Raw genomic sequence first — 15,730 nt, 5'->3', positions numbered from 1 at the left:
GGGGGTGGGATGAACTGGGAGATTGGGATTGACATGTATACACTAACATGTATAAAATAGGTAACTAATAAGAACCTGCTGTATAAAAGATTTTTTTTAAATAAAATAAAAAAAAAAAAAGGAATGCTCTGGTCAGCATAATGCATTCGTTAGAGCAGGGGCTCTGGAGGTGGACCCCTGGGATCAGCTTGTGGTGTGCCTCTCTCTGATGGGGACCTCCGTCGCTTCTCTAGTCCTCAGATTCTCACCTGTAGAATGGAGGTAATATCAGTACCTTCCTCACCAGATTGTCATGAGGATGGACTCAAGTGTCGTACAGGAAGCACTGAGCACAGCAGAGACCGTGTGTGTGTGTGTGTGTGTGTGTGTGTGTGTGTGTGTGTGTGTGTGTGTGTTGTGGGGGAAGGGGATGGTGGAGGCAGTGCATCAAAGCACTGGTTGCTGACGTGATAAAGACATGGCTACGGCCCCAGGGAGCTCATGGCTTCCTAGACTCACAGCACACGCTCCCTTAGGGCCTCTCCTGGGATAAAGGCTCGTACTGTTACTACTACTATGATCTGTTCTGCTCACAACGCTTCTGACTCAAATGTGTGGGTTTTCCGCACCAAGCAATTCCCCTGTTGTCTGTGGACACCAGCTGGGTGTCCTACAATTTAATTCAGTTCTAACACTACCTGGGGTTAGTGCAGACACCACAGGTTAAGGGCTCAGGCCCAGAAGACTGCCCCCCACTTCAGCTACCAATCACAAGTAGTGGGTGCCCGAGTTACCTGCACTTCTCTCCGACTTGGCTGCAAAATTGAGGGTTCCCACAACCCCCTTCTCAGGTGTGATAATTTGCTATAATGGCTCATAGAATCAGGGAAACACTTTATTTATGGTTCCTAGCTTATTATAAAGAACATTATATAAGACACAGATGGATAGCGGATGAAGAGGGGCATAGGGTGAGGACCGGAAGGGTGCTGAGCTCAGGGGTTTCTGTCCCGCGGAGTTGGGGGCACTACCTTCCTGGCATGCGGATGTGTTCACCAACCAGGAAGCTCACCGAACCCTGTTGTTCAGGGGGTTTATGGAGGTTCCACTGTGGAGACGCGACTGATGAAATCATTGGCCACTGGTTATTAACTCAACCTCCAGCCCCTCTCCCCTCCCCCTCCTTGGGAGTTGGGAGGTGGGGCTGAAAGTTCCAACCCTCTAATCACATGGTTTTTCCTTGGCAACCAGCCCCATCTTGAAACTATCCAGGAGCCCACAAGAGCCACCACGCTAGCATAAACTCAGGTGTGGTTGGTAAGGGGTTGTTATAAATAACAAAATACACTCCTCTCGCCCCTCTCACTCAGGAAGTTACAAGGGTTTTAGGAGCTCTGTGCCAGGAACTGGGGCTGAGGACCAAAGACATATTTCTCATTATATCACAATATCACATCACGATATCACAACTGCTGTGTCACTTTGCAAGGTTAATGCCTAGTTACGTCTCCAGCTGGACTGTCTCCACTGTGATGCCTTCCTAGGGAATCTTCTAGTGACACATGTGTTTCACCCAGTATACTTTCGCTCCACCCCCATTTAAGGTGCCCTCTGTGTTTGGGGCACCCAGACTGTGAGTGGAGACCCTCCTGAATGCTCCCATGCTTTACTCTGTAGCCTTCCTCCTAGGAGGGGTTCAACCCCTGAACTTCCAAGCCACTGGAGTCTGGCCACCAAGGCCCCAAATGCCACTCAGCTGGCCCAGCTGAGGCCCATGGAGCCAGTTCAAGGCAGGGTCATGCCTCATTTTGGAGCTGGGGTCTCCTCCCTGAATGCTTCTCAGGCCTCCTTGCCTCTGCCTCCCCTGTTCCCCATGCTGGGTAAGGTCTAGGGCTTCATTGTTACAGTGAACGGGTTAGAGAGCCAAAGCTAGGGAGAAAGCCAGCCTCTTGGGTCTCCGGCAGCCTTCTTCCCAGGATCTGCTGCCCTCAGAGGAGACCCCGCTGATTCCTCCTCAGTGCCCTTGGCCCTCCCCTTCTGGAGCACAAACCCTCACTCACACTCACATCCTTGTTCCCGTTACCAAATTGAACTTGGGTCCATTGGCCACCTCATAGCAAAGTCAATCAACTGTCACTGGGCTGTGGTGAAGGGCAGCTTGTGCTCCAAAGACCTGACCACCCTGATTCCTTTCAGGGAAGGGTTTCTAAAGGCAACATTTGGAGTAAGTGTTGCAACTTGTGGACTTCCTTCTGTTTGGTTGGTGGTGGGGTAACAGGGAGAGGTTTGGGGAATCTTAATCATCAGCCTTTTGGTTCCAACCAGTCTGCATGTAATCACCATCCTCCTCTTGGGTGGGGGGGGGGGTCTTAGTTTCTGCAGAACAGCTCAAAGATATGGGTCAGATCATTATATATACCCGTTGAAGAGGAACTAGGACTCTGTTTTATCGCCGAACTATTGTTTAAGCTATCATTACTTTTCTTGCTTGACTGCTTTTCCTTTGTTTCTGCATTCCCTCACTTCCCTGATTAGTAACTGCTTGAGTCTGGCACTCAGGGAAGGCCTAGGAGAATAAAGCCTTTTTCTACAAAAAAGAAATGGGGCACATGGTAGGGGGTATTGTACCCAAGAGGGCCTCACAAGGTCCTGTTCACTTTCAATCGCCACATTTCTTTGATACTCCTCAATCATCAGGGAAACAAGGGCAGGACAAGAAAGGGAACAAAGTTTTGGTTAGAGGGGTTAATGATAAACTCGGCAGCGGAACTCAGTTTCAGTGGGACTCAGTTTCACTCCTACTTGCTCCTTCCCCTAAAATTAAACTCCTCTTCCTCCTCTGCAATCCCCTCCAGGCAATCTCACTCCTTCCCTCCCTGACCCCATTTAACCCCGGTGACCAAGCAGGTCACCATGCGCCTGAAGGACGGGGTGCTTGGCAGTGGGGCAGGGCTGGGCCCTGAATAGACAAGTCTGTTTGGGATGTTAAATTTAAGAACTTGGTTAGATATCCAGGGGGGATCTCTTTTAGACTTCAACAACAACAGGGTCAGAGTCCGGGTCAGAGATCGAGCCCAGGAGAGGCCCAAGGACCTCAGAGAAGGAGCCAGGGAAGAGCTGTGTCACAGAGATGGAAGAGGGAGAGGGTTTCAGCTAAGGAGGGTGGTCATGGGAGGGAGGTCAGGCTTGGGAAAAGACTGCTCGACTCAGCAAGTATTATGGGGGAAGGAAGGCATGGATAGGTAGGAAGTGGAGCCAGCTGGTGGAGGTGGGATCGTGAAAAAGTTTGAAAACAAGAGAAAAATGGTAACCAGGACATGGGACATTGTAAAATCTCACTCCTGGGGGTTCCTTAAAGATCAGCTGTCCAGGGCTTCCCTGGTGGCTCAGTGGTTGAGAGTCCACCTACTGATGCAGGGGACACGGGTTCGTGCCCCGGTCCGGGAAGATCCCACATGCCGCGGAGTGGCTGGGCCCATAAGCCATGGCCGCTGAGCCTGTGCTCCATAATGGGAGAGGCCAAAGATCAGTTGTCCAGTGCCCTCAGACTTGACTGTGGATCAGCATCACTGCAGGACTTGTGATGTCTCCGGTGCAGGAGGCTCAGGGTGGGGTCCAAGAATTGCATCCCTAACAAATGCCTGGTGATGCTGATGCTGCTTGTGGAAGGGAGAGCCCCTGACTGAGTCCAGCCTCGCCCGCCCCACCCCAGGTGGATGGTTAAATGCCTGCCACATGGCACTCACTGCCTGCTCAGGAAGCAGTGCTCACCATGAGAAAAGTCAGGCCTCTTTTAAAACTGAAATGCGGGGGGGGGGGTCTTAGTTTCTGCAGAACAGCTCAAAGATATGGGTCAGATCATTATATATACCCGTTGAAGAGGAACTAGGACTCTGTTTTATCGCCGAACTATTGTTTAAGCTATCATTACTTTTCTTGCTTGACTGCTTTTCCTTTGTTTCTGCATTCCCTCACTTCCCTGATTAGTAACTGCTTGAGTCTGGCACTCAGGGAAGGCCTAGGAGAATAAAGCCTTTTTCTACAAAAAAGAAATGGGGCACATGGTAGGGGGTATTGTACCCAAGAGGGCCTCACAAGGTCCTGTTCACTTTCAATCGCCACATTTCTTTGATACTCCTCAATCATCAGGGAAACAAGGGCAGGACAAGAAAGGGAACAAAGTTTTGGTTAGAGGGGTTAATGATAAACTCGGCAGCGGAACTCAGTTTCAGTGGGACTCAGTTTCACTCCTACTTGCTCCTTCCCCTAAAATTAAACTCCTCTTCCTCCTCTGCAATCCCCTCCAGGCAATCTCACTCCTTCCCTCCCTGACCCCATTTAACCCCGGTGACCAAGCAGGTCACCATGCGCCTGAAGGACGGGGTGCTTGGCAGTGGGGCAGGGCTGGGCCCTGAATAGACAAGTCTGTTTGGGATGTTAAATTTAAGAACTTGGTTAGATATCCAGGGGGGATCTCTTTTAGACTTCAACAACAACAGGGTCAGAGTCCGGGTCAGAGATCGAGCCCAGGAGAGGCCCAAGGACCTCAGAGAAGGAGCCAGGGAAGAGCTGTGTCACAGAGATGGAAGAGGGAGAGGGTTTCAGCTAAGGAGGGTGGTCATGGGAGGGAGGTCAGGCTTGGGAAAAGACTGCTCGACTCAGCAAGTATTATGGGGGAAGGAAGGCATGGATAGGTAGGAAGTGGAGCCAGCTGGTGGAGGTGGGATCGTGAAAAAGTTTGAAAACAAGAGAAAAATGGTAACCAGGACATGGGACATTGTAAAATCTCACTCCTGGGGGTTCCTTAAAGATCAGCTGTCCAGGGCTTCCCTGGTGGCTCAGTGGTTGAGAGTCCACCTACTGATGCAGGGGACACGGGTTCGTGCCCCGGTCCGGGAAGATCCCACATGCCGCGGAGTGGCTGGGCCCATAAGCCATGGCCGCTGAGCCTGTGCTCCATAATGGGAGAGGCCAAAGATCAGTTGTCCAGTGCCCTCAGACTTGACTGTGGATCAGCATCACTGCAGGACTTGTGATGTCTCCGGTGCAGGAGGCTCAGGGTGGGGTCCAAGAATTGCATCCCTAACAAATGCCTGGTGATGCTGATGCTGCTTGTGGAAGGGAGAGCCCCTGACTGAGTCCAGCCTCGCCCGCCCCACCCCAGGTGGATGGTTAAATGCCTGCCACATGGCACTCACTGCCTGCTCAGGAAGCAGTGCTCACCATGAGAAAAGTCAGGCCTCTTTTAAAACTGAAATGTTTGATTACACCCAACAATAAGGGAAAGTGTCTCAACCAGTATTTCAAATTAACTCAGACTTTGCAAGAAGTCCTCAAGGAAAGGGAAGGGCCATGGAGGAAAGTCAAGCCATGCAACCTGCAGCGATGAAAATTTTATAGTGTGTATTCATCCATGTTGTTGTGTGTAACTATACATTCCATTGTATGAATATACCACAATGTATTTAACCTATTCTGTAGATAGACTGCGTCATGAGTTTTATATATCTTCCATTTTCCTGGATAATGCCTTCTAAGGTAGTTGTACCAATTTACACCCACCACTGGCAGAGTATGAGCGTTCCTGTTGCTCCATATCCTTATCAACACTTGGTGTAGCTACTCTCATATGAGCCAAGTTTGTTAGTATATAGTAGTAATATCTCATTGTGGTTCTAAGGGAGCTGTTAATGCAATTGAGTACTTTCTCATTTGTCTATTGTTTATTTCTTCTTTTGCAAAATGCCTATTCAAATCTCTTGCCCCTTTTTGTATTGGATTGTCTGATTTTTTCTTAATGGAACTCTTAGGAGTTTTTTATTTTATTTTATTTTTTTATTTTTTTGCGGTACGTGGGCCTCTCACTGCTGTGGCCTCTCCCGTTGCGGAGCACAGGCTCCGGATGCGCAGGCTCAGCGGCCACGGCTCACGGGCCCAACTGCTCCGCGGCATGTGGGATCCTCCCGGACCAGGGCACGAACCCGCGTCCCCTGCATCGGCAGGCGGACTCTCAACCACTGCGCCACCAGGGAAGCCCCCTATCATATCCTTTTTATTGTCCAACCTATTCTTTATGTTCTCTCTTTTTTTTTCTCCTTCCTTTCTTGCTTTTTTTAGACTGATTATTTTTCGTTATACCTATTTTGGCTTTCCTATTTTAGTTTTGAAAATATATACCCTTACTACTTTTTTTTTGTGGTTCCCTAGAAAACAACATGAATCTTTGGCTTATAGTACTAGTATGTTAATTAACTATTTTTACTGTCCTCCAGACAATGCAAAGACCTCAGAACACTTTCACTCATTTATACCTCTCCCTTCTTAAATGTTGTATAGTTTTATTTAGTTTTTTCAATCCTACAACACATAGTTAATATTGTTTTATATAGTCAGTGTTCCCTTAGAATCATACATATATTTACTATTTTTGTTGGTCTTTCATTCTTGCATCTCCAGCTTTCTTTCTGCAGCATATGCTCCTTCTGCTTGAAAAACACCTTCATTTAGTGCAGGATGCCTGTTGGCAAATTCTGTTTTAATTTGTCTTAAAATTCTACCTCACATTTATTCTTGTAGAGTCAGTGGAGAAGAAATGACATATAGCTTTATTTCAAAAATGGATAAATCCCTAACGTGTGCTTTCCAGGACCACGTGAGGAGAAATAATTGCAGAAAGGCTAGGAACCAAGAAAAGCTCTTGGCTAAACACGTATTTCCCTTCTGAATTTGTTGCCTCACTGGCTATACTGCCTGAAATTCCACCAGTGACTTCCATTTGGCTCACCAGATCCCTCTCTGAAAGTAGAAAAACCCACGTCAGTGTTCAGGGGCCAAGGCACAAATGCCTAGTTAGCTTATTTTCTTTCTAACACCTTATAGGACTCAATCATACTCTAAACATAAAACTGCTCACGGTAAAAGGAGAAAGACCAGTAATTTGGAAGAATTTCTCGAAAATCAGGCTGGGAAGGGCCACAAAATGAAGAGCTCGGGAGATCCTGGGGGTGGAGCGTTAGTCTTGGGCTGCGGGGCAAGTCAAAGGCAAAGGTCACCTCCATTGCACTTGGACCAAGGAGGGCAGAGCTGTTGGTCCCGTTCAAGCTTGGGGTGCGAGTCCCTGAGTACAGCTCTGGAGCCTCCTGAGCACACAGATGTTTTCCAACAACCCAAGATCCTTGGAGCCTGACCTGCACTCCCATGTGGGCAATACCTCCAGAGGCTGAACGCCACCCTCACAGCCGTTATCAAATTTCTCTCCAAGGGACGGCTGGAACTGCGGAGAGCAAGGCAGTCCCCGGGGACAGAGAGACACAGTGACAGGCACCAAGCAAGCTGTTGTATTTTATCTGGAAAATGTCCTTTGCCAAAACCAGCTGCCTGTCAAACACTGTGCCCATTATCTGGAAACCAGGCCACAGGGAAGTGGGTCCAAAGAGGGTGATGGCTATACTGTTTCTGCCCTTTGGCTCTTGGGACAACTGGATGTGGCACTTTAGAGAAAGGGAACAAGGGGGAAAGGTGATGAGGGTTAAGAGCTCCAGCCCTGGGCTGTTTTAATGTCTCAAGTGAAGGAAGGTCCGTCCAGAGGACGGGGAATTAACCAGCCCTGCTTCCCATGGTGATGTTGGGAACACACGGTCCTGCACAGGGGCTCAGGGGTCTGGGTGCTGGGAGGGGGCCCCAGCCAGGCTGCTGGCAGACCCTCCCTCATGTTGCAGGCCCCTCGGGGGAGGAAGGCAGGCCAGTCAGCCCTGAGGAGGGGGCTTCAGCCTCACACTGGCCGTTCCACTCTGCCCCTTCAGTGCCCTCCTGGAGCCTGGAGTGAGAGAAGGCTCCGGCTGTTAGAGCAGTCATCTCTCGTGGGGCCTGACCTGAGCCCTCGGTTGAGAGCCCAGGAAAATAAAAAGATCAGCTTATGACCCAATTTATCTGGGAGGGGAAAAGTAAAAATAAAAAATAAAATGTTGTGGGAATTCCCTGGCGGTCCAGTGGTTAGGACTCGGTGCTTTCACTGCTGTGGGCCCGGGTTTGATCCCTGGTTTAAAAAGAAAAAAATGTTGTGCTCATTTGCTTTCACGTTTAAGAACACAGAAAATAGGCACTAAATCTCACCAGTAATAAATAAAATGCTCCCATTCTATCGGGCTCAGCCACAAGCCCCAAATCTTTCATGGTGGGATTGCAAGCCTTAGCAAACCTACCGGGGGGAGGTTTGGGGAGAGTCGGCGAGCCCATTCGATGCCCTGGCCCACCAGATCCTGTCAGGATCTCTGATCCTCCTTCCCTGCCTTCAGCCAAGGTCCCCAGCCCTTCCAGTCCTCACTCCCTGAGACCCAGACTCCCCCTGCCACCCTAAGCTTCTCCCAGCTCAGACCACGGTGGGTCGGCACGCCCTGGTCCTGCACTCCCTGGCCAGGGCCCAGAGGACCCAGGCGCAGTGGGCTGGCCTCTCAGAAGGCCCCGCCCAGATGCCACCTGACGCTCTCAGAGACATTTTTTTGCCTGTGAATGGAACAGCATTCATTAATATGCTTGACAGACACAGGTTTTTTTGTTTTCCCCATTTAAGGCTTTTTAAAAATATTAAAATCTAAAAACACATTTTGTGGAAGCATAAACATACATAATCCAGCTCATCCACTCATGCAACAAGCATGGGTTAAACACCCATGTTGGCCCAGGAAAGGCACTTAAGGTAGACACAGTCCCCGCCCTCATGGAGAAAGCTCAGGCACCCAACCTGCCAGGAAGTAGCAAGAAAACCCTCATGGAATCTGAATCACTGCCTCACCCCTGCTCCGCTCAGGCCCCCTTGGGAGGGGGGTAGGGGCTGTCTGCTTGCCCAGTGCTAGAGAGGAAGGCGCCTTAACCAGCCGTCTTTGCCTCTCTTCAGGCCCTGCCATCCCGGTGGGCGTGGACGTGCAGGTGGAGAGCCTGGACAGCATCTCGGAGGTGGACATGGTACGAGGCGCGCTCGGCTGGCAGCGCCGCGGCGGGATGCTGCGGCCGAGGTCCCTTGGGGGCCTGCGGTGGGTGGGGCCACGCTGGGGCAGGCTGCGCCTGGGGGCGGGGCCAAAGCTGGAGGGGATAAAGCCGGGATTTGGAGGTTGGCCTAGGTTTAGTAAAATCCAGAGCCTGGCTTCTGCAGCTTCGTGGGTAAAAATAACTTGGGGACTGGGGGGTGTGGGGGCGTGTTAAATGCAAATCTAAGGCCCCGCCCCAGACTTCCTGATTCGGTCTCTGGGAGTGAGGCCCAGCCCACTACGTCCTGAACACGCCCCTTTAGCGGTGTGAGGGGCTGGACCCGCCACACTGAGAGGAGCGCCGGAGGTGGACGTTGTACCCCTTCAAATTCTGCAGGTCTCTGCGCGCCAGAGCCCGCCGGGAGCACAGCTTCCCGGCTCACTCCTTGGCAGCGCCCAGCAGGCTCAGGCGGGCACCGGAGCGTCTTTGAAGAAGCCTCGTTTCAGCTGAGACCTGACAGCTGTAGGGAGGGCCAAGCAAGAGCGCGTACGAGGTCTCTGAGGCAGAAGAACAGGGAGTTTGCAAACTGAAAGAGTGGCGGACAAAACGGGGAAGAGAGGGGCTGCAGAGGTGGGCCAGTGGGGCGGTGCCCCCCTCCACGGGCGGGCCTCCGGGACAGGCAGGAGGAGCCTGGGTGTGGTTGGCAGAGCAGACGTGGGCCACCGCATGCGTCCTTCCAGCCTTCCTTCACCTGCTCCTGGAACAGGCTCTTTTGGGTAGTTATTTATTCGTTGGCGTTCATGTATTAGCTCTGGCTACGGTGTAAGGGCTACACTTTTGGTTTCAGGCATCAGCTTTGCAGACGAGGAGACACTTTTTAACAGGATAAGCCTTCAGGCTGAAATTATACTAGACATGCAGCTGCCCATCTCCTCATTCATTCATTTCCCCCATTTTTCCATTCTGCAGATATTTATTGAGCATCCACTATTGTGCCTTGACAGGCACTAAACTAGGGACTGGAGATTCAGGGGTGGGCAGGAAACAATTCTGCCTTTAAAGATACTACAAGCCTAATGGTAGAAACCCTCCAAAATTGGACACTTAGGACTTCCCTGGCGGTCCAGTGGTTAAGACTCCATGCTTCCATTGCAGGGGGGCACAGGTCTGAGCCCTGGTCAGGGAACTAAGATCCCTCATGCTATGCAGTGTGGCCACACACACACACACACACACACACACACACAAAGGCAAAATGGGACACTTGACTGTTCAGGTTTCTAGAAGTGTTTGCTAAGTTGAATTGAATGGTTAGCCAATAGGTAAGGAGCCATGTGTGCAAAGGTCTAGGTGAGAGTGCAGGGCTTTGTGGTAATCCAGCCCTGCTAGCCCCAGGGCAAGCGGTGGGCATCACAGCTGCCATTTTCCTTTGCAAAGCCTGAAGGAGGGGCTGTGCTGTCTCTTGGGCTCCAACCTCATGAGGCACAAACATGAGCCATTCTCTTTCCTGTGGCAGCAGCGCCACTGCCTTGGCCATCGTCCCGCAGGTCTGCAGAACTGTTTCCTTCAACTCTAGAGGCTGAGCCTGAGGTGTCCGTCACAGTGGTGGACGGAGGGTCGGCTGTCAGGAAGAGAGCTTTGTAAGCCATCTCTGTCTGGTCTCCCCCACCACTCCCACAGGACTTCACCATGACCCTCTACCTGCGGCATTACTGGAAGGATGAGCGGCTGGTCTTCCCCAGCACCAGCAACAAGAGCATGACCTTCGACGGCCGGCTGGTGAAGAAGATCTGGGTCCCCGACGTCTTCTTTGTTCACTCCAAAAGGTCATCCATCCACGACACCACCACGGACAACATCATGCTGAGGGTGTTCCCAGATGGGCAGGTGCTGTACAGCCTGAGGTAACTGTCCACGGGGTCATGGTCTCTGTGTCCAATGGCATCCTAATATGTGTGGACAATGCCAGGGATCGTTTGACTGATTTACCACTGTATCGTCAGAGCTAAACTGTGCTTTTCACAGTAGGTGAGAAAACAGTATTTGTGGAATGAATTAGCTAGTCAACTCTTGGTTTAAAAACCACCACAAAAAAAACCCTCTATTAAAAAAAAAATGTATACGTGTGGTCTGTCCCTTTGGCCCTGAAGAGTTTGTCACTGTGTTTGGGTCTGCGGGTTACATGGGAGGGTCTGAACCTTCTGATGATAGTTAGAACTCTCTAAAGACGAAATGAGCACCGTAGTAGGTGCTGACTTCCCTGTCATCAGGGATCTTAAGGTTAGGTTAGGAGACTAACTGAACCTGAATGATCTGAGGGAGACAGTGACCTTCTATGTACCCTCCACCCCTGAGAGCCTATGATTCTAGTTTATTGGTAATAAACAAAAATAGGTAATTATTGGTAATAAACAAAAATTAGGAAAATGACCATAGCTACTCTTTATTAGGTGCTACTGCAGCTTGGCTTCTGGGCTGACTTGAGTGGTTACACAGTTTCATCCCACACCTTGTACAGTTCGCCAGAATTCAGTGCTAATAGCCTTGAGTCGGGGCTAAGGAGGCAGGGCATAACCTCCGGGCATCTCTGGGGAAGACGAGTCTCTGGATGCGGACAATGCCCAGAGAAGGGTCCAGGTGTGGGCCATGCACAGCCAGCAGCCTCAGGAGCTGGGATCCGGGCAGAGCAAATACCATCATCTGCAGAAGACAAAACTCTAAAAGTTAACTTAGAGGCACTTCCCTGGGAGTCCAGTGGTTAAGACTCAGTGCTCCCAATGCTGGCAGCACGGGTTCGATCCCTGGTCAGGGCGCTAAGATCCCGCATGCTGCACTGCGCGGCAAAAAAAAAAAAAAAAGTTATAGAGTCCTGGGTTTCCAAGCTTCTGACGTAGACGTGAAGAGGCAGCTGCCCTTGGTCGTGTCTTTGTCCTCCTTACTCTGGGCAGGTATATGAGCCAGTAACTCACTGCATGAGCCAACATGTTTGTTTGGGTTCTAGGATTACAGTCACCGCCATGTGCAACATGGATTTCAGCCACTTTCCCCTGGACTCCCAGACCTGTTCTTTGGAGCTAGAAAGCTGTAAGTGTCTGTATTCGTAATGACAAATCTTTGCCTTATTCCCTCTCTGTGCCATTTCAATAACTATGAGACTGCGTACTGCCTGCCAGGGATAAGACCTATTTAATCCCTGGCTGAGGTAGGATGGCCCTGTTGCTCCTGCCTCAGAAGAAAAGGAGTGAAATTAACTTATTTTCCTCTTCCCAAAGATGCATATACAGATGAAGATCTGATGCTATACTGGAAGATTGGGGACGAATCCCTGAAAACAAATGAGAAGATCTCGCTGTCTCAGTTTCTGATTCAGAAATTCCACACCACTTCCAGACTGGCCTTCTACAGCAGCACTGGTAGCTAACTTCTGCCATGGTCAGAGTCAAATGTGGAAGAAAACACATTAGAATTCTTTTTCAGTGTTAACTTTTTCCCCTTCCAATGAAAATAACTTTTCATTATTCTAATCATGCCCAAGACATAAACAACACTTAAAAGCAGAGGCTTTAAAAGTCGCTGCCCTCTGAAATTCCATGGTCAGAGGTAGTCATTCTGAACAATTCAGCAAACACCCTTGCCGACATCCTGCTTTAATTATGTAATTTTACAAAAGTAGGGTCAGAGTGTACATGCTATTCTGTAACCTGATTCATTTGACTTAACGATATGGGGAAATGTATTTATTACCTATTTATTTATGTATTTATTACTGGATTTACCTATGTATTTATTACCTATATTCAGAGCTATAGATTCACTTCTTATGCATAGTGTGACCTCTTCTTGGACCTTGGGGCCATGTTTGCAGTTTTGAGAGGATCCATTTGTCCACTCGTCTTGAATCTCACCGTCAGCCCTTGTGTTAGTTTCCTAGAGCCGTCCTAACAGAGTACCACAAACTGGGTGCTTGAAACGATAGAAATGTGTTCACTCACAGTGCTGGAGGCCAGAAGCCTGAGCGCCATGCTCCTTCTGAAGGCTCTGGGGAGGACTCCTTCCTTGCCTCTTACTGGCCCTGGTGGTTATGGCATCACTCCAACCTCTACCTCTGTTGTCATGTGGCATTCTCCCTGTGACTCTGGTCTTCCCATGGTGTGTCTCTGTGCATCTGTGTGCAAACATCCCTCTTCTTTAAGGACACCGGTCACTGGATTATGGGCCACCCTAACTCAATATGACCTCGTCTTACTTTGATTACATGTACAGAGACCCAATTTCTCAATAAAGTCACATTCGCAGGTGGTGGGATTTAGGACTTCAACATACCTTTATATGCTATACAGCTCTGCAATATAGAGCTGCAATACACAGCTCTGCAGCAGCCACGGGACCCTGGAGGACTTCTCACTTCCTTACCCTTTGTCCCAGTGCTGAGAAGCCTAGGCCTGACTGTGGGAAGCTTTTGGGCTACCGTCTGCCCCTGCATGGCCACCATCCCCCCGTTCGCCTGCCCCCAGCCCCACCCTTCTGTTCGCAACATCAAACACTGGAGAAGAGGGGGCCCCAGCCAAGGTTGCCTTGGTGTCAGGACAGCCCACACCTGCTTTCCCTTTATGCCCGTACCGCTCACCCCCATCCCTTCTCTTTTGCTCTGATGTGCATTGCCACACAATTTTCTTTTCTCATCTGTTCTTGGCAAGTTCAAATCAACTCTCTTTCTAAAATCATTTTTAAGAGTTCCCAGTATAACTTTTACTATGTGTCACTGTTTTGAGTGCTTTGTGTGAATTAACTAATTTCTACCCAACAAATCTATGGTGTAGATCGTAGTATCCCCAGTTTACAGATGAGAAAACTGAGACTCAGAGAGATTAGATTTTAGAAAGGAAATGTATTATACTAATCATTAACTTTTATTTTTTGGCCGCACTGTGAGGCTTGTGGGATCTTAGTTCCCCGATCAGGGTTTGATCCCGGGCCCCAGCAGTGAGAGCAAGGGGTCCTAACCACGGGACGGCCAGGGAATTGCCTATTTTTTTATTTTTTGGATCATTAACTCTTTTTTCTCTTTAATTTATTTTTGGCTGTGCCGGATCTTAGTTGTGGCACACGGGATCTTTTTGCTGCGGCGTGAGCGCTCTTCGTTGTGGTGTGCAGGCTTCTCTCTGGTTGTGGTGCCCGGGCTCCAGAGCATGCAGGCTCAGTAGTTGTGGTGCATGGGCTTTCTAGTTGTGGTGTGTGAGCTCAGTAGTTGCGGCGTGCAGGCTTAGTTGCCCCGCAGCATGTGGGATCTTAGTTCCCTGACCAGGGATCAAACCCACCTCCCCTGCATCGGAAGGCAGATTCTTAACCACTGGACTGCCAGGGAAGCCCCTTGGATCATTAACTTTTAACTTTCTGCTGAAGATGAGTGTGGTGACAGGGGAGGAAGGGCCCCCAGGGAAGGAGTTTGTTTTTGCTTCTGCGATGGAACCTCACTGGCGTCTTCCTGTGTCCCCCAGGCTGGTACAACCGTCTCTACATTAACTTCACGCTGCGTCGCCACATCTTCTTCTTCCTGCTGCAAACCTACTTTCCCGCCACCCTGATGGTCATGCTGTCCTGGGTGTCCTTCTGGATCGACCACAGAGCTGTGCCCGCCAGAGTTTCACTGGGTAAAAGCATTTGATAAGGTGTGATAGGGTGGTTATTTTTTTTTCAATCGATCACTATGTAAAGAAGTAAAATCATCATTCAGGGTCCTTAACCGACGGACTGTCAGAGTCAGAAGGAGCGAACCTTCCTCCTGCTTCTTGCTTTCCATTCACATACTGCCCTCAGTTTCCCAGACTACACTGTGAAAACCACAGGGCGCTCAAACCGCATCAGCTCTGCTCGAATCGTTTCAGAAAGATAGCACCTGCCTGGGGTGTAGACTTCCACCACTGGCAGTATCAGAGCTCAGTACTTTGATAAATAAGACAATTCGACAAATGCCCAAACTTACTCTGCAAATTCAAAAACTTCGTTGGCCTTATTTAGACAGACTGAGAGTTTGGGAGCAGCGCCCATATTTCATGATTTCTGGGAAGGAGAGGGCTGTACTCCCTGGAGCTGTGGTTTAGTCCTTCACACACCCTAAATGCCAGAGTAAACATTTGCAACTCATCATCGAGATTTGGACAAAATCAGGTCGGGCACTGAGACATGTGAGGGTTTGACCAGCAAGGCACAGTGAAGAAGAAACCTGTATGACAGGCTTCCAGGAATTTCCACAGCCTTCCTGGACTCAGATGAGGGAGGATGTGTTCTTTCCTTGAAGTTTGGGAAAGTTCCTTGAGAGGGGCCCTGTAGCCCCTGCTTTTTAATCTTTATTGAAGTAGAGTTGATTTTCACAGCCACTGTTTTAAAGTCCACATCTGAGCAGATCCTTTGGGAAGCTCTGCTGATCTTAGCAACCACATCACAGGAACCCAGGCTCCCAAGTGGCTCAGAGTGAAAGGGGACAGGCAATTGGCTGGGAGGAGAATGGGTTGGCTGCTCGGGAGCAGATCCTTGCAGATCCTCACACCTCTATGAGGTGGAAACGTGCCCGGGCCACTTCCTATTAGATGCAAGAGAGAGCAAATGGGGCTTCCCTGGTGGCGCAGTGGTTGGGAGTCCGCCTGCCGATGCAGGGGACGCGGGTTCGTGGCCCGGTCCGGGAAGATCCCACCTGCCGCGGAGCGCCTGGGCCCGTGAGCCATGGCCGCTGGGCCTGCGCGTCCGGAGCCTGTGCTCCACAACAGGAGAGGCCACAACAGTGAGAGGC

General features: G+C 50.0%; 1 protein-coding gene across 1 annotated transcript in view; it reads left to right on the top strand.

Annotated features, from left to right (window-relative positions):
- The window catches only part of GABRR2 (gamma-aminobutyric acid type A receptor subunit rho2), a 40,011-nt gene that overhangs the window by 18,572 nt on the left and 5,709 nt on the right, over positions 1-15,730 (top strand). Inside the window, exons 3-7 of the mRNA XM_007466252.1 lie at positions 8,873-8,940; positions 10,624-10,847; positions 11,945-12,027; positions 12,216-12,356; positions 14,442-14,594. Coding sequence (XP_007466314.1) covers positions 8,873-8,940; positions 10,624-10,847; positions 11,945-12,027; positions 12,216-12,356; positions 14,442-14,594 — 669 coding nt within the window. The remainder of the gene's footprint in view (positions 1-8,872; positions 8,941-10,623; positions 10,848-11,944; positions 12,028-12,215; positions 12,357-14,441; positions 14,595-15,730) is intronic.

Source organism: Lipotes vexillifer, unplaced genomic scaffold (genome assembly GCF_000442215.2).
Source record: "Lipotes vexillifer unplaced genomic scaffold, Lipotes_vexillifer_v1.1 scaffold1242, whole genome shotgun sequence".
Taxonomy (NCBI): domain Eukaryota; kingdom Metazoa; phylum Chordata; class Mammalia; order Artiodactyla; family Lipotidae; genus Lipotes; species Lipotes vexillifer.
Note: the sequence above shows the minus strand (reverse complement) of the source record. Positions and strands in the feature narration are given on the sequence as shown.